The sequence below is a fragment of the Pelophylax lessonae genome (genome assembly GCF_965119305.1).
Source record: "Pelophylax lessonae genome assembly, chromosome: 3".
Classification (NCBI taxonomy): domain Eukaryota; kingdom Metazoa; phylum Chordata; class Amphibia; order Anura; family Ranidae; genus Pelophylax; species Pelophylax lessonae.
In genome coordinates, this window is record NC_138770.1 from 236,455,886 (window position 1) to 236,475,552 (window position 19,667).

At 40.8% G+C, this 19,667-nt stretch overlaps 1 protein-coding gene across 1 annotated transcript in view; it reads right to left on the bottom strand.

Annotated features, from left to right (window-relative positions):
* IGSF10 (immunoglobulin superfamily member 10) overlaps positions 1 to 19,667 on the bottom strand; it is an 82,730-nt gene that overhangs the window by 46,218 nt on the left and 16,845 nt on the right. Inside the window, exon 2 of the mRNA XM_082251897.1 lies at positions 1,582 to 1,805. Coding sequence (XP_082108023.1) covers positions 1,582 to 1,778 — 197 coding nt within the window. The 5' untranslated portion in view covers positions 1,779 to 1,805. The remainder of the gene's footprint in view (positions 1 to 1,581; positions 1,806 to 19,667) is intronic.

Here is a 19,667-nt window from a genome sequence, read left to right on the forward strand (position 1 = left end):
AAAAGTCTCTAAGATCTCTTACAGCCATCTGTACTCACAAAAATGTCCAGCGACAGTTGGCTGCCTCCTTCCAACTTCCAAGTGACACCTTTCTCCGGTGATAACAGATCAGATCTTCAGAAGACAGCCCCTCAGTCAGCTCTCATTAGCTTCAGCCTCCAGGGCCTCAGGTTGCCCACCTGAGGCCTCACAAATGGCAAGCAATTGACAGCAAGCCCTCCAGGCTGGACTAATCCTCTCCAGGAAAAGACCCAGAGCCCAGTGTCCTGAGAGAATATATACATTCTCCCAGCATGCCTTCAGGGCCCTGCTTTCTGGAATTGGCCAGGGTTGTATAAATATTCATGCTGCCATCTGCATAGCTCCACACGTATAATGCAGAAAGTTCTCACAGCTTTTCTAGAAAGCAGAGGCAGTAAACAGACTAGCAGCAGCTAAGAACACTGAGCAGCCCTAACTATTTAAAGGCAGCTGCACTGAATACAGTGAGCAACTCAATTTACCTAACACAGTAATTGCAGGCACACCAAAAGCACATGTCCACAGAACACAGTGGGGTTGAGTTACTAAAACTGGAGAGTGAAAAATATGGTGCAGCTCTGCATTGTAGCCACTCAGCTTCTAACTGCAGCTTTTTCAAATAAGCTTTCACAAAAAGTCGGGAAGCTGATTTCTATGCAGAGCTGCACCAGATTTTGCACTCTCCAGTTTTAGTAAATCAATTGCAGTGAGCAAACACTAAATCTATCTATCTGATCCTAGCACCTATCTGAAGGGTGCTTCACACATAATAGGTAAAGACAGGAATATATACTGACTAATAAACTCTAAGCCTTATCTGAAAACGTGAATTTTCCACCTTAGACTGGAACAGATAAATCAGAATTTGCACTCCCTCTATTAAAAGTTCTCAATCAAAATCAAGTGGCACAGTACTTATACTCTAACAGAAAGCAACACTAGACAGGTTATGAGGTGGGCCAAAAGGAACAAAGCTTGCCAGTGAACCAATGTGAAATCCAGTAAAGTCTTCCTAAAAATAAAGGTATCTATACATCTCACAGTCACTAATAAGGGGTTTTATTATTCATTTCTGGGCCATCTGTATATCCAGAACTGGTGCTTCAATGTGAGGTTTTTTAGTTCTATTTTGCCCACCTTACCTGAACCTTTCTGGTTATACTTTCTTGTTACTTTACATGCTCTACTCAATATAAGCCATTGCTCCCACACACTGTACTAATGATAGCCAACAAGAATGAAAAAATTGTATAAATTGCAATGGCTCTATAATATTAGGCTGTATCTGTTTTAAAAAGAGCATCTCCAGGTGTACAGGGGGCTAAGAGGCACAAAGGAATCAATTGCATGGTTCAGCCCACCATCCAAAAATGAGAAGAAAGCTCCCTTATTTGTGGAACTTGAAGTGGAAGTGAAACATATCTGTTTTTAGAAGGCTCCCCTGTGCTTCATAGAAAGAAATCATATTTGTTTATTAGATACATTTACACAGTATATGAGATAAAGTATTTCAATGTTACTGAAGATCAGTTTTTAAAGAATTTTCCATTCTAAACTTACCCTAAATTTATGCGTTCCACATCAACTTGAATTTGTTTAGGGATGACATTGAGGTACCTAAAAGTGCAGTGGACTTCTGTCTTAACATAACAAGCACACAGTTTGGGGCATGCCCTTACACCAGGAAGAACCAGGATCCAGAAGATGAAAAGGTAGCCAGGGAGACATGAGTGACGTCTGCCTATCGTCTGCTTCATTATTGCTTATTTTACCGCAACATTACCCTAAGAAAGAAAACAAAAAAAAAATAAATAAAAAAAGGCAGAAAGAATTTCACATTAGCATCTGTTTTCCATGAGGTAAAAACCACAAATGGAATGGCCAAATACCAAAAGACATCCACAGAACATAAAGGAAGCAACAAAAAATGGCATTTAAGCCTTTACCTCAAATCTGTGGCTCAAGTGGCTGACACTTTGTAAACAGGTTAATGGAATTTCTGGTAAGGCGGTTCATGTTACCATACAGATTTAGCCAAGAAATCAGAATGTGGTTTTCGTACATAATTTGGATGTGTCAGTCTAATCGCCAGATGTCTGGGTTAACCCATTCCTAAGAGTGGGATTTAAAACTTAGCAAGCATGAGGAAAAATGCAAATAGTAATGTTGTGGAGTTGCTTGAAACAGCTAATAACATTTCAGCTTACAAAAGTTTCAAGTAGTCAGAACATTATAATAGAAGATTTCTGAAACACATTAACCACTTAAGACCCGGAAGATTTTACCCCCATTCCGACCAGGGGGTTTTTTGCAATTTTTTACTGCGTGACTTTAACGGACAATTGCGCGGTCGTGCTACGCTGTACCTAAACTAATTTCACGTCCTTTTTTCCCCCACAAACAGAGCTTTCTTTTGGTGGTATTTGATCACCTGTGCAATTTTTTGATCATGCGCTATAAACAAAGAAAGAGCGTAAATTTTGCAAAAATAACAATATTTTTCACATTTTTTTATATGAAATTCCCCCCCAAAAAAATTTAAAAATCAAAATTTTTTAACATTTTCAGCCAATTTGTTTTATACTACATATGTTTGGTAAAAAAAATTGCAAAAAGCGTATTTTGATTGGTTTGCACAAAAGTTATCACATTTACTATCAAAGGGAAAGATTTTTGTCATTTTTGGTGTTTTTTCTTTAACGAGTAATGGCGGCGATCTGCGATTTTTTTTTTGGGACTGCGACATTGCGGCGGACAGATCGGACCCTTGACTGACATTTTTGACACTTTTGGGGTTACCAGTGACATTACTACAGTAATCAGTGCTATATATATGCATTGTTACTGTAAAAATGACACTGGCAGGGAAGGGGTTAACTGTATTGGAGAGGGAGGGGTTAAGTGTGTCCTAGGGGCGTGTTTCTAACTGTGATGGGACATGTCTCCTATTGTAAAAACAGAGATCAACGGTTCTACATAGTAAAACCGTCTGATCTCCATTTTTACACAGGGGAGAATGACAGGCGGCTTGTTTACATAAGCCGCCCGCCTTTCTCCCGCTCTACATACGATCGTAGTGTGACCGGCGGACATCGGGTCCGCCGGTCACACGCGCGGACTCCTCCGTGAACGAGCCGCGGCGGGCGCGCGCCTCAGCGGGCACGCGCTCGCCCGCTATTGGCTCACAAACCGGTCACAGGCTAGTGACGTATATATACGTCACTTTGCCTGGCCGGGGCTGACCGCCGCAGTATATCTACTTGCGGCGGTCGGCAAGCGGTTAAGACATGCTGGAATACCTTGGGTATTTAGGTATTTAGTTTAGGTCAGTGCACTTTGCATACTCCCTTCAATTTGCAAAATAAAGACATTTGGTTTTTCCATGTGTACTTAAACCAGGATTCGTAAGCACTGTGTGTATATCTACTGTCTCCTTACCTAAAACAAATTTCAATTTAAATAAGACAACCACCCTCTGTATGTGAAAACACTTAAAGTAAACCTGAGCCTAGGCTATGCACACTATTTTTTGCAAGTAGCAAAAGTACTGTAAGACAAACCCTCATTCACCTCTGCATGTATTGGTGTGGTGGAAAAACAATCTTCAAAAATGTTCTGTGTTAATAAAAGAACACCAGATGTTTTTAAGAAAACTACTGAAAGTAGAGTTCATGGGCTTTGTTTTGATATTTAAGAATTAATTAAGAATTAATTACTTTACAGTTAAAAAAAGCTAAAAAGGTTAGATTTGGTTTGTTTTAAAGCTATTTTATTGCTTGTTAAAACAATGGAATTTTCTTAAGGGTTAACTCCACTTTTGTGGGAAAAAAATAGCAAAAAAAGAAAAAAAACAATATAATGTATACAATATGCAACACAAGTCATATTGTTATTGTATGTTATTAAAATGACCTTTCCTTTTCAATCTGCAGCTGTAATCTTCTGAAAATATGGTTACCTGGAGTTGTTCTGTCCACAGAATGTGTACTGACCACACCCCAGAAACATAATTTCCCGCTTGTGTGATTGGCTCGCCAATTTTACCAGAAGTCTGCACTAAGATACAAGTCAGATTTTAGGCATCCCCCGCAACAAACATGTCATTTTTGGTGAGATACTCCCAATAGGAACACGTCTAAGGGGATGCAGGCCCAGCAGCTTTCCTCATTAGAGCCCTGCAGCTGCCCCAGCTGATAGATTATGAAACCACTCCCATTTGACCTACTCAGCACAGAGGAACAAACAGGGATTTCTTCAGAATAACAAAAGGTAGGAATCTGCAACAAAGTTTGTTAAAATCCTTGTAATGTACATAGATCACGCAGAGGGGAAGGTTTTTTTTCTCAACAAAGGTGGAGTTAAGCTTTAAGTCTGTACTCTGGGCACACTTGGACTTTAAAGCAATCATAGATAAGCAAAGGTGATTAGATGAGCAAGTATGATCTGACCACATGTTTTTCAGACGGTGTAGACTTCTTATATGGGCTATACAGTAGTAGTTGAATAAGGTATTCCAGCATGTCTTAATGTGTTTTACCACTTGGCTGAAATATATGCAAGTATACCACAAACATTAGACCATTTGCAGATTTGAAGTCTGTCAACTGTCTGTTTTTGGAGTCCACATATTAAACAGTCACCCAGTCATGCAATTACACAAGCATCTAAGAGCCGGTTCACACTACCATGACCAGAAAGTCGCCCCCTGACTTGAAGAGACTTGTTTAGAGACTTGGAAGAGACTTGGAAGAGACTTGTGCACTACTTTGAAGAGACAGGCGACTTTGTCTGTGGGGAATGCCTGGCTAATCTCTTTCTTCTTCCTGGAAAGTCTGATAACAAGTCGTGTCAATTAAGATAAGGAGGCGACTCCCATTGAAGTATATGGGACAGTCGGATCACAGGTCGCCTCAAAGTAGTACAGGACCCTTTTCTGAAGTCGGAGCAACTTCAGTAGTGCCAATTAAGACAGCACTGATTGATTAACATTGCTTTTGTTATGTCAAGCTACCTGGGGCAACACAAGTTGCCTCACAAGTCGGCTAGTGTGAATGGGCTCTAAATCCTGCTCATTGTATCCTCGGGCTTTGTTTATCATCATAAATGTACATGGAAAATGCATTTCAGCCTGCAGCTTTTTTTTTTTTTTCAAGGTGTCAAAAAAGCAATAGGCTGCATTACATTAGTGCCAAACTGTGATCCACCCATTATTGAGGAACAGCAGGACTTGCAAATCAATAAATGGAGCTTGATAATTGTCCAAAACAACACTAGCCTTTATATTTATTAAAACTATTTTTCCTGACACAGTTGGGTTGATTTACTAAGACTGCAGAGTGCAAAATCTGGGTGCAGCTGTGCATGGTAGCCAATCAGCTTCTAACTTCAGCTTGTTTAATTAAAACTAGAAGCTGGTTGGTTTCTATGTAGCGCTGCATCAGATTTAGAATTCTCCAGTTTTAGTAAATCTACCCCAGTGCATCACCATGCTAAATGAATGCCATCACAATGCATGGTGTAAAGCAGGAGTAAAAATGTAGTAAGTCACTTTGATTCCTGTAATTCGATAACAGGAATGATTATGTTTTAGCACTTTATACATGTTGTTCACTAAAGGAGTCAAATAGACCAAAGTAAATGCCATCCACAGATAAAAGCTCTGCTTGCAATAGATTGGCTCTGGAGGCTTTAAAGCGTATTTCTACTTTTACAGTCAGTTTCTAGAAAAAAAAAAAACACTATACAATATGCGTGTTCCCATTCATACAGCATAGCTATTTTTTAAAATATTTCTTACTTTTTAGATATTTCACAAAAAGAGGTGTCATGACTGCAAGGTTTTTGAACAAAGACAAAGATTTGTGCCAGTAGGGGGTGGTTTGAAAGGAGGAGAAGATGATTTGTGCTTGGGGGAAGAGGATTTAGGCTGGGAGGGGGGTCTGGAAGGAAAGAGGATTTGTGCTGGGAGGGAGGATTTGTACTTCTAAACCTGACACTGACTGTTGCACTCTGTGCATTATGTACTTCTGACCATAGAGCTCTGTGTGTTACAAACTCCTGACCTCTGCACTCCATAAGTTATGGACCCCTAAACCCGGCCTTGAATGCAGCACTTTGTGTGATATATAGTCCCAACTCATGAAATCTGTGCATTACATAATCAGCCCTGATACCTTTTTATTATGTACTGCTGGCACTGACTGTGCCACTTTACCACACCCCTCTAAGCCCCACCAACTTTTGGCCATGGCGTGCTACATGCGCTGCATTATTACTCTCCTTGGGGTGTCCAAAGGTGCTCCAGGTTCTATCAATACCTAGCAATGTCCCTGGTCATATTTATTGCAAATACAGTTGGGTCCAGAAATATTGGGACATCGACACAATTCAAATCTTTTTGGTTCTATACACCACCACAATGGATTTGAAATGAAACAAACAAGATGTGCTTTAACTGTAGACTTTCAGCTTTAATTTGAGGGTATTTACATCCAAATCAGGTGAAAGGTGTAGGAAATACAACAGTTTGTATATGTGCTTCCCATTTTTGAAGGGACCAAAAGTAATGGGACAATTGGCTGCTCAGCTATTCCATGGCCAGGTGTATGTTATTTCCTCAGTATCCCATTTACAAGGAGCAGATAAAAGGTCCACAGTTCATTTCAAGTGTGCTATTTGCATTTGGAATCTTTTGCTGTCAACTCTCAATATGAGATCCAAAGAGCTGTCACTATCAGTGAAGCAAATCATCATTAGGCTGAAAAAACAAAACAAACCCATCAGAGAGATAGCAAAAACAGTAGGTGTGGCCAAATCAACAGTTTGGAACATCCTTAAAAAGAAAGAATGCACCGGTGAGCTCAGCAACACCAAAAGACCCGGAAGACCACGGAAAACAACTGTGGTGGATGACCGAATAATTCTTTCCCTGGTGAAGAAAATACCCTTCACAACAGTTGGCCAGATCAAGAACACTCTCCAGGAGGTAGGTGTATGTTTGTCAAAGTCAACAATCAAGAGAAGACTTCACCAGAGTGAATACAGAGGGTCCACCACAACATGTAAACCATTGGTGAGCCTCAAAAACAGGAAGGCCAGATTAGAGTTTGCCAAACAACATCTAAAAAAGCCTTCACAGTTCTGGAACAACATCCTATGGACAGATGAGACCAAGATCAACTTGTACCAGAGTGATGGGAAGAGAAGATTATGGAGAAGGAAAGGAACTGCTCATGATCCAATGCATACCACCTCACCAGTGAAGCATGGTGGTGGTAATGTCATGGCGTGGGCATGTATGGCTGCCAATGGAACTGGTTCTCTTGTATTTATTGATGATGTGACTGCTGACAAAAGCAGCAGGATGAATTCTGAAGTGTTTCGGGCAATATTATCTGCTCATATTCAGCCTTCATAACTCATTGGACGGCGCTTCGCAGTGCAGATGGACAATGACCTGAAGCATACTGTGGAAGCAACCAAAAAATATTTTAAGGGAAAGAAGTGGAATGTTATGCAATGGTCAAGTCAATCACCTGACCTGAATCCAATTGAGCATGCATTTCACTTTCTGAAGACAAAACTTTGGATTTAAATACCCTCAAATTAAAGCTGAAAGTCTGCAGTTAAAACACATCTTGTTTGTTTCATTTCAAATCCATTGTGGTGGTGTATAGAGCCAAAAAGATTAGAATTGTGTCGATGTCCCAATATTTATGGACCTGACTGTATGTTAGAAAGTCAGCCTGCTGATTGCCTCGAATCTCATGCCTGCATACTAGAGTCCCATTCCCAGTCTTCTAATAAAAGTACAGCTCCTGGGAATAGCTGTGTCAGTCACACGAGCATATTTGTGTCACAAAACATTACATTTCTGAAGGTGTTCTGTATGTAGGGTTGCCACCTCATTGCTTTAAACCCGAACACATATTAAGGTGGTAATTAAACTTATCTGCATTAAATTAGCCTCAGAACCTGTGTAATTAATATGTGTTTGGGTTTAAAGGGATGAGGTGGCAACCCTATCTGTATGTGTCATTGAGTTAAAAGTCTTCCAGTAAATTGAACATTTTTTTTTTTGTCCATTTAAAAAAAAATCATAGCTGGCTATTGAAAATCATTTACAAATGTGTACAGCAAATAATATACAACTTTTCAATCAAAGTGATTTACTCTTTAAATTAGAACGTGAAGTAAAAGTAAAGGCAAAACTTTTTTTTTTCATGTTGGATAGAGTAAGGATGTCAGTCAGGGTTTTTGTTAACTTTGCTTTATTGGGGAGATTTCCAATTGAGAAAAAATCCCTCATAAGTGAGGGAATCTTTGGTTGTCACCAGAACTAGTGTTTCCATTGGAAGAAGTTCTGTTCATTCCTTTTCTGGTGACAACCCAAAAGTTTGGATTTTCTTTTAGGCTGGGTTCCCACATATGAATTGGATGCGGTTTTCCCCACATCCAATTCGCATGACAGGTGAGTGTGACCAGCTCTCAATGGAGCCAGTTCAGACAGCTCTCGGGCAGCCGCGGTCTGCATTTAAAAAGGGTCTTGTGCAACGTTTGTTCAGATTCAGGTGCAAATTCAGGCAAAAATTCAGACCTGATTCGCAGCTGAATTGGTGAACAGGGACCCACCGGACCCCATGATGTGAACCGCAGCCTTACTTTCAGTGATAGCAGTAAACAGAACGAATAGAGAGGGTGAGGCAAAGATGGCAATAAAAACCTAATAGGAGTTGTAAAACCTCTCCATCAAATCATCTTCCCCCTCACAAATTCCCTCTGTCCAAAAAAATAAATAAAAAGTTTGGCCTTTAATGCTGCTTTCACACCTAAGCGTTCTGGGAAAGCGGGCAGAAAAGCGCGCTCCTGCCAGCATTTCCAGAAATGTAAATAATACAGCAAAATATGCAACACACTTGCAGCGCCATTATTTTTTAATAGCTAATGTGGGTAGTAGTCCCACGTTTTATCATGAAAAAAAATGCAGCAAATTGAGCACCACAAAACACACTTGGCTATGTGCCAAAAAAGGTACAGGAGCTACTCTGGCGGGCTTGTTGTGTGTAAGGTAGCCCATTCAAGTGAATGGGCTGCCACATTTTATTGCACAACAAATGTGCCAAAATTCGTGGGAAAAAATGCAAGTCGTGATGCGAAGGTTTGAATGCAACTTTAGTGATACTTTAACTCTGACAAAAGAATACACATATCACATTCATTGCCTTACTCCTTCTAGTTTTGTTGACAACTGTAAAGTAAAGAAGATTGCACTTTTTTTTTATTTACTTAATTTATATTTTGTCTCCTGCTCTGCGCAGATCCTGTAGAATCTTGGTATGAATTTCCTCTGGATGTGCCCTGAAGCTGCTCAATGCCACAGTTTAACTGCAGTGACCAGTGCAGAAGTTTTCAGTGCCCGCTGCATTGGTATGGATGCCTATGGTCCAATTTTGTAGCGTGCAGGAAAGAGTGATGCAGCTGAACTGAGTAGGCATTATCATCCTAGAAAAGTTAGCGCCTGTTGATACATCTTGCTTTTATGGTTTAACTTAAAAGCCAGAGATATAAAAAACTATTTATTTTAGCATGTGCAGTACTATACTTAGGTGTTTATGATTTCATATACACTACATTAAGCTACATCTAAAGGCAAACTTTTTAAATGGGTTTAAATTGTTTTCATTTCCCTAACTCGAAAGTGAAAGGAAATCCTCTAGATCAGGGATCTCCAAACTACGGCCCTCCAGATGTTGCTGAAATACACGTCCCACGAGCCATTGTAAAACTCTGACATTCACAGACATGACTAGGCATGATGGGAATTGTAGTTCCTGAACAACTGGAGGGCCATAGTTTGGAGACCCCTGCTCCAGATGGATGCCCCAAGTGGAAAATGTCCCTTCTATTATTGTTCAGGATTCTGGCGTTAGATATACTTTAACTTTACAAAGAGGCAACAAACATTTCTGGACATCAGAAGTATTAATTTGCCAAGCTGTTTATGTCATATGTGATGTGCACCGTTGTGCAGTGTCAGTAAGAATTAACAGGTTTTTCATTATCGATCACAATCTAGGTTCACATGACCCTCTAAGGTCCCATATTTTTCCCTAGTGTTTTTCTGGAAAAGCATGTGAACGACAGACGAGACATTGCAGAGTAGGAAAGAAAAGAGAACACTTGCACTCTATGCAAAATATATTAGCTGCACGCACACCTATAGTTTGGAATAAAGGGGAGTTAGACAAATTAGGGTTAAATGCATCTGTAATATACATGCCCATAGTAAAGTATCGCATTGTTGGTGGGGCTGCAAAAAAAGACATCACGCAAGCTTTAGGATTTGCTGATATTTTTTTGTAGACCTTACAAAGAAATACAAATGCCAGGCAAAGCAGCAAGGTACTTTACCCAGGCAGAGTAGGCCCCGTTCACATGGACACTTAGCAGCTCCTGTGTACTGAGGCATTCAATCCCTGGATTGAAATTCCTTTCTGGAACTGCTTCTCCCCAAACATTCAATTTCGTATTTGCCTGTGCACAATTGCATACAGTCATTCACTTGTATTGGCCTCTGTTTGCAGTAAGTGCAGCTCTTGGGTTGCCAGAAAGGACTGGGGATTTTAGGCCTCAGCACACAGAAGTTGCTAAGCATCCATGTGCATGAGGTTTGATTATGTATAATCAGTTCTTCTAAATGCAATTTCTTTCTCTGGTAAATGATCCCCTAGGGTACATTCTGACTATACAAATTAGTACCACGGTTGGAGATGATTTCAGCCAAAATGTTTATTTTGTATTGTATAGAGTCTTAAAGGGTTAGAATCATTGTCAGGTTTTTATTCCAGTTTGTGTCCTCATTGGGTAGATTTTTTCCCTTACTTTTTGTGCTAGAGAGTCACAGGGGTGTCACTGACACACACAGTGAGAGAAAATCCCTCCAGAGGAGTCAAAGATAGCAATATAAACCTGATAAGAATTTTCATCCTTCCCAAACCTTTCAATACTAAAACAAAATTCTGACTGAAGTTGTGCTTTAATAAGACGATGAAGCAGATAGCCCTGAATGAGGGAGAAATGCTTAACTGCTAAACAAGTAACAGTCTTGAGTGGGTCAGCAGTCCTCATTCCAGGTACTTCAATTTAATAAAAGTGTTGCCAAGCAAGCTCCACCTTAAGAACAGGATTCGTTGAAGGGGAAATCGGCACACTGATAGCTTTAACCTGCCTAAAAGGCGCAAACATTACACCTTACTTCCACAGCAGATTATACAAATACTCTCACTGTGATACACCCTGATTCCTTTACAACATACCTCTATGCCTCAAATACAGCCTGGGGTAACTCTGATGAGCTTTCCATTACTAATCAAACATTGAGATTCCTGCCACATAGTGTACATAAAGCCCTATAAGTCCCAACATCATATACTTAGAGCAGGGGTGTCCAAACTATGGCCCTCCAGCTGTTCAGGAACTACAATTCCCATCATGCCTAGTTTTGTCTGTAAATGTCAGAGATTTACAATGCCTCATGGGACGTGTAGTTCCGCAACAGTTGGAGGGCCGTAGTTCGGACACCACTGACTTAGAGTGTTTTTACATTAAGAACAGTAGTTTATTTGCTGTCAACCCTAAACTGTCCTCTGTGGCTCAGTGTTATTAAACATCATCAAATTAACACAGTTTTAAGTGTACATTTCTCAAAACAAATTCTGACATAATATGGTGATCTATTAAACCAAAAAATACCTAGACCCAAAATGTAAAGTTTAACTAACATGTATTTAATAGTACAGTTATTGGGTCAAAGCATTATAGAATTATCCTCTCCACTACCATATCTGATTGCTGTATTACATTTATGGTGTTATTGTAGAGGGTGTCTATGAAAAGGGAGAACTGTACAATAATAGCTTGACTCTGCCTTACAAAGCTTAGTGCTATGTTATTCACTACTGACTTGCTTTGCACTTTTTAAAGGATGAGGTTGACTAGGTCCACTTTTAAATTCCACTTGTTGATGAGCCTCTGAGAGTCAGGGATGTTAAGCCAGTTGTTTGGCCTAAGAGAAAACAGTTATGTCCACCCCTGGGGTCAATGCAACACTGTTGCCAGTGTACATGAGGAACCTTATTGGTCACCATCACTGATTGACCCCTGTAAATAACTAAGACCACCACTGCCAGTTCTGCTTTCATCCAGTATGCCCACTGGTCCAGCTCTAGGCCCACTGCTTGCAGCCTTTAACCTCCTCCCATCCGCGCTACAGCCTATATACGGCTGCAGCGCGGACTTACATTTTCGGGAGGCCGTTTTTAAACGGCCTCCCAGAAACAGTCTCCCCGCGTGCTCCCGCGAGCGCGCATCGGGGAAAATCTGTGTCGGCCGTGTCCCTTGGACACAGCCGATCACAGATCGTGGTGAATGGCCAATCACAGCGGCCATTCGCCACGTGATCGGACCGTCCAATGAGAGATGATCTCATATGTAAACATATGAGATCATCTCTCATCGCCAGCGCTCCTTCCTCACACGGAGACTGCAGTGTGAGGAAGAAGGGAGAGCTGCCCAGCGCCGGGGACACAGAAAAAAGTAATCAGGGCACTGATCACCAGTGCCCTGATTACACAAGGTACACCAAACACACCATCAATGCCCACAGTGCCTGCCATCAGTGCCCCATCAGTGCACACAATCAGTGCCCATAGTGCTGCCAGTCAGTGCCCATCAGTGCCTGCTCATCTAGGCACTGATGAGCACTAACTGGCAGCACTATGGGCACTGAGTGTGGGTACTGATGGTGCTGCCCATTAGTGCTCATCAGTGCCGCCCATCAGTGCCATCCGTCAGTGTCAATCAGTGCCACCCGCCAGTGCCCATCAATGCCGCCCGCCAGTGCCCATCAGTGCCGCCCGTCATTGCCACCTCTCAGTGCCCGTCAGTGCCACCTCTCAGTGCCCAGCAGTGCCACCTCTCAGTGTCCAGCAGTGCCGCCTATCAGTGCTCATCAGTGCTGCCTATCAGTGCTCATCAGTGCGGCATATTAGTACCTCCTCATCAGTGCGACCTCATCAGTGCCCATAAGTGCCACCTCATCAGTGCCCATAAGTGCCACCTCATCAGTGCCCATCAGTGCAGCCTATCAGTGCCCATCAGTGCCGCCTCATCAGCGCACATCAGTGAAGGAGAAAAATTTATTTATTTTCAAAATTTACTCGCAGAAAATAAGAAAAACTTTTTTTTTTTCAAAATTTTCTGTCTTTTTTCTTTTTTTTTTTTGTAAAAAATAAAAAACCCAGAGATGATTAAATACCACCAAAAGAAAACTCTATTTGTGTGAAAAAAACGATAAAAATTTCATATGGGTACAGTGTAGCATGACCGCGCAATTGTCATTCAAAGTGTGAGAGCGCTGAAAGCTAAAAATTGGTCTGGATGGGAAGGGGGTTTAAGTGCACAGAAGGCAAGTAGTTAAGCTATACTATTCATTTCCTGTGCTGTTCACTTACACTCAACATTAAACACTATAATAATAATATAATATAATATATTACAATATAATACAATATATATAATAATATTACAATATAATACAATCCATGCAAATGGTACACTTTAATTCCAAATGACTGGTAGTATTCCATTCCCAAGAAGGACAATTGTCCAAAGCAACAGATGTAAATAGGAAGAGGGGGCTGGTGTGCCTCAATTACTCATATGCCCTAGCTGCTATTTCTTTCCAGGACCATAGGCCCTCCCACATGCACCTGTCTGTAGAAGTACGCATGTTCCATTGCACATCCTACATCTTTGGCTTTCCTAGAATATGAACTTGGACCTTTAACTCGCTCCTCCCACATAATAAATAGACCAATGCTTTACTTCCAGGCCAGTAAGCAGGTAAATCCAAAAAAAAAATCATTACCTCCGTCTTACACACTGCAGGTGCAATCTCACTTTGAAAAACCCAGATAACCTATCTAAAGTCATCTAAGTGAAAACACAAAATGGCTTGAAGAAAAGGGACATTGCTATAAATTCATGGTGGTCATTGTAAGTCCTATCTATAGTATAAATGAGTGCAGGCAAAGACAATTGAGCTACAAGTATTTCTCATAGTATCTAGCTAGCTGTGTGGTTTTATGAACTTATATCCTTTTTTGCCATAAAAGTCTTTTCTCTACCTTAAATCGTATTGCTTGTCGTCTGTCTTTATTCTGAAACCTGAACGACTCCAGAGCAATCAATTCCCGGATAGTTGTGTCTTACAAAACACATTTTATCCATTAAAAACATTCTTAAATTGTCTGTGAATAGGCCTGTGCCAGAGAACACGTCAGCTCCCTGGTTGCCAAACAGCCATTCCAAAAAAAATGAACGGTTTACACAAGATGGATAGCGCCAGCAAAGTGAAATTCCAGGAAGAAAATTTGCTGATATGTTTGAATTGCTTGTCCCTTTCCTCCTCTGCAGAATGTGGATTACACTAGGTATTTTCTGTGTTGTAGACGAAACATGAAGCCTCTGTATGTACGGAGGTCTTCCTGCTGGGGGTGTAAAAAAAATGGAATAATGGCACACGGCCACATTTAGGCTTACCATACATTCTATGTGGAACAGTGTAAAGGATTTACAGTATGTAATACACATTTCCCAGTGGTATATCTGCTGTTAACAGTTATAAGAGCAGATTTCAACTCTAAGATGCTAAATTCCATCTATACCATATACAATATGCATGCTAATTCTTCTTACCAAATTCCAGAAAATCTCAGTTCATCATTGTGTTAATATTTGGGTACAACCATTTATTTGCTGCAAATATCAGTGTACAATATTTTTCATACTGTAAGACACAAAACCACCATAATGCACCCGACATTCAGTTTTCGATTGCCCTATTAAAGTCATAAAGGTGCCTATGAGTCATAAAGACAGCACTCCTTGGCATTCAGTCCTGAGCTGAACACCCCGCATGGTAACTGTTTTTATGAAGTTTTGTATATTCTTTCCTATGTGCATGAGTTTCCGCCAAAAGATGTATACCATATCTACTTTTTATAGTAGTGTTTAAAGTGGTTGTAAAAGGATTTTTTTTTTTAAATAACAAACATGTTATCTATAAAAGGACTGAGCACCAAGCTAGGATAAAACTCAATCACCCAGCGCTCTGCACTCCCAATAAATGGTGTGCAATAACACACAAACAATTTAACTCAAACAAACATGTTATACTTACCTGCTCTGTGCAATGGTTTTGCACAGAGCAGCCCTGGTGCTCCGGACTCCACCTTTTTGCCAAGCGGATGGTCTCGAACACAGCACTGGATTGAGATTGGGCTCAGGTAAGTATTTAGAGGGGCTGTGGTGGGGGTAGCAGAACACAGAAGGTTTTTTTTTTACCTTAATGCATAAAATGCATTAAGGTTAAAAAAAAAAAAAAACCTTCTACCATCACAACCAGTTTAAGAGGAACTAACCCAAAAACTGGAGACAAAAGGTAAAAGATTAGCCAACTGTGTAGCCGCCTCACAAGACATTGCTATGCTGCCTTTTTGGCAAAATTAATTTTTTTTCCCTTGCTATTTGGAAGCAGATCTTCCCAATTTCACGCAGACTGTTTTTGTCCATTAGAGGGCACTGTTCTTGAAAGTATGACAGTAATATAACTCAATAGACTTTAGACCACCCCTAAATGGCCACCGCAATTTACCTCTATGGGACAGCTACACTATCAGTGGTATAGGTGTCAGACTGGAGTGTGGATGTGACATCAGAGGGAGGGATAATCTGCAGAAGAGTCAAGAAGGTCAAGGGGAGATCAAGATCGAGAGGAGCCATCTCAGAGAGCATTAAGGCAGTATTTTGTCCCTGTGTCCTAGAAAGCTGATAAATCAGTACAGTTAGCCCTCCTGTACTCGGCCCAGGCCCCATTAGTTTGAGGGGGGCCCAGACACTGTTAGTGTTCGGGGCTGTGCACCCACATGTGTGTCAAATTAGGACCTGTTGCTGTGTTCAAATAGCTGCTATGCCCCCAAACCATAACATAGACTGTCTGTGCAAAGCTCCAGCCACATAAACAAATTACTAATTAACACTGCACAGGCCACAGCACCACAATGCCTCATGATTCATTTACACACAGATCTTTATTTATTCATTTAATACTGCATCTGCTACAGAATGATCTTCACCGGTTTATGACTGACCCTTTGAAAACACAATATATTTATCTTAAAGCGGAGTTCCGGCCCCAAAGCGACATAGTCGATTATGGGCCATCCGCTTGCTTCTAGGTCACCTGAAAAAGAAATGGATAATTACGATTTTTATTTTTTTGTTACTTACCTTGTAATTGCAGAAAAATATACTCACCTTTCTTCCACTTCCTCCCTCGGCGGCGCCCGCGTCGTCACTTCCGCTTTGCAATGATTCCTGGGAGCTTAACATCATCTCTCCCAGGAATCAATGCGCCTGCACCGGCCCCGACGTCAGTTCCGGTGCAGGCGCGTCATACCTTGCTAAACAGCTTCTGGGCATGCCCAGAAGCTGTGCAGGGATGACGCTGCAGCCCCAGAAGTGACGGCGGGGCCGGCGCAGTGCATCGTGGGATCGAAGAGGATGGAAGAGGATGCAGAAGAGGATTGCGCTGGCTTCAGCTGCCCACACCTGAGATGGCAGCGCTGGAGAAGAAATTTTCAAGGTAAGTATTTCTTCTTGCAGGTAAGTGTGAACAGGGACAGATCAGAGGCTATCCATTGTGGAATGTACTAGCCCTGACTGTCCCGGGGGTATTTTCATTGAAATTTTTTTTGGTGGCCGGAACTCCGCTTTAATGTGAGCGGCCACAGCACACAGTGGTGAATTGATGAGTTGTTGAGATAGAGCACCGTTTGAATCACTCATAACCTTGGATTCATTGGATTCCAGCACATATCGATATAGACTGTTTTTCTTGATTTGATCAGTATTTGGTACTGGACTTGGATACTTTTTATTTTAATTTTTTTTTTTATGTTTTTGTCTTTATATTTTTTCCTCTATTCATTTTATCACTGGATTTTTTACATGAATCGCACTATTTGCTACACATGTTGTATGTTGCACATTATTCATGATTTGTTTAGATATTGCACATTTTTTTATGTTCAGTATTTTAAAAATTTTCAGTATTTTACATTTACTATTTTTACAGATAGGATCACTTGATTTGTGTTTTTAGGTGGTTTTTCAAGCCCTCTTTTGGGAATCCATATATGCAGATGTTTTTCTTATTTCACTGAAGATATTGCGCCGGTCCATACTTTTCTATTGTTACTTTCAGTGTATGTGGTGACACTACATGGATTGGCAGCTTTATTTCTGTTTTGTTCTGATACTTATTATACATGCTTTTTTCTCTACTTAAACTTGATAACGCATTGGTATTTATACTTCCTAATAAACCAAATAAGTTAACCCCTCAGGATAGAAGATGCTTTGAACTGACTTGTGGGCAGCAAGTAGTTTAGTGGCCTGGACTTAAGTAGTGGCTATTATCAGATTTCAGTGCATCCAAAAGATCACAAGAAGACAGCCTTCATCTGTCATTTGGGATTCTTTGAATTTGAGAACATGCCAGAAGGGTTTAATAGGTTTGCCTGTTACTTTTTGGAGCCTAATGTAGAGAACAGTAGGAGACTTGCATCGGCTGAAGGTTCTTGTTATTTCAATTAAGTTATTGTCCTTGGGAACACTCTTGAAGAACATAAAAAGAGACTCACTCGAATGCTAGACCGACATTGATAAAGAAGGATTGAAATTGTCAATTCACAAGTGCAAATTCATGAAGCCATCCATGATATATGTGGGACATGTAGTGTCAGTCAAAGCAATGTCCAAGCTGTTATCTATTGACCCAAACTAAGGAACATTACTTAGCTGCACTCTTTTGTTGACTTCTGCGATTACTACAGACTGTTTGTCAAAAACTTCTCAAAATTGCAACACCCCTCAGCTAGTCTCTACAAAATTACTGACAGTGAGGGGACAGATGAACATATTCATTTTAAGGAAGCCAAGAAAACAAAAAGGGGTTCCATAGAGGGCATCAAAAGCTGTTGGACTCCTGGGATACCAGTAGATATTTGGCATATGCTGATCCAGGCAGGTAATTAACTTTTCATGTTGATGCTAGAAGAGAAGGTTTAGGATGTCTCCTGACATACATCCAGACTACTGCCAAGATGGATGCTACAGGGCACAGATGGATAGCCAATGAACAAGATCTCATGAATCATGATAATGTTCTTTGCACTCATACTCATCCCTTGCTAAGACTCTTAGCCAAAGAGCAGAGTAAACTACAAATTAAAAATGGTTTAGTAAACAGATGAGCACATATAGTCCAGTCACTGCATGAAGAGCATGGGCTATGATAGAACTCTAGGTTAAAGGCAGATTCTACCAGCCCTGCATGAAACAAGATGTGGAAGACTATTGTCAGTCATGCATTTGCTGCCTTCAGCAGAAGACCCTGCCTACTAGAGCTACCCCTCTAGGACAAAGGGAGAGTGCTGGATCTATAGAACATGTCTGCATATACTTTGTATGTAATAAGCCAGATGATGGGGGAATCAGTAATGGGGTGGTGGTGACAGATCACTACACTAGATTACTCTCTTAAAGAAGTTCTTAGTGCACTATAGCCCACCAAACAGAATTCATTAATAGTAGGGATGTGACCCCAATAGCAAGCTCGTTCAAGAACTGCTAACTTTTCTGGGGGTTCAGAAGAGTCATATTACTCCTTTTCACTCTCAAGGAGACCATCAATTGGAGAACTTCAATCGGACCTTGCTGAATATGCTAGATACACTGTCAGTGAGGAAGACCCTCTGGAGTAGACATGTAGCTACGGTTGTACATACTTACACTAGCACAAAGAATATTGCTATAGGATTTTCACCGTATTTTCTAATATTATGGAGAAAAGCTTATCTTCCATTTCATTTGCCTTTTTGAGTTAATGATGAAGATACCCCTGTCCAATCTCATACAAGCTATGTAGAAGGATTGAAGAGAGATATCAACAGGTTTATGAGAGGGCTAAGGTCACTATTGATACCAACAGAATAAGAAACTTTATGACCAGAAGGTGAGGATACGTGATTTGCAACCCGAGGGCAGGTCCTTCCCTGGGACCTGGTTCTGCATAGAAAGAATAAGTTAGTGCAGTTCTTATCTATAGTCTGTTTATAGTTGCCCCACACTTCAGTTTTCCAAGTTTGTCCTAAAAGGAAAGATGGATCCACTAAACTTGACACATAATAATAATAATCACATGATGCCTTGTCAGAGTCAGTCAGAAAGAAAAATCTGAACCCAGAATTGCTCACTGTGAGCCTAACTTTTAAAGTTCCAGAAGAGTAAGGCGCAGAGGAGACATGCCAGCATTTACTCAAACACCTTCAACATTCTTCATAATAGAAGGTGATAGTGAACAGGATTTGGGTGGAATTTTCTTTGGTTGGTATAGTGGAGACCTAATCTCAATGTGAATGCACATGAGTTTGTTCTCTATCAAGTTGGACAGCCAACTTCAAACACAAAGTGAGGACCGCACACCGATGTAAGTGAACATGTGAAATCTATTCACCACTGTA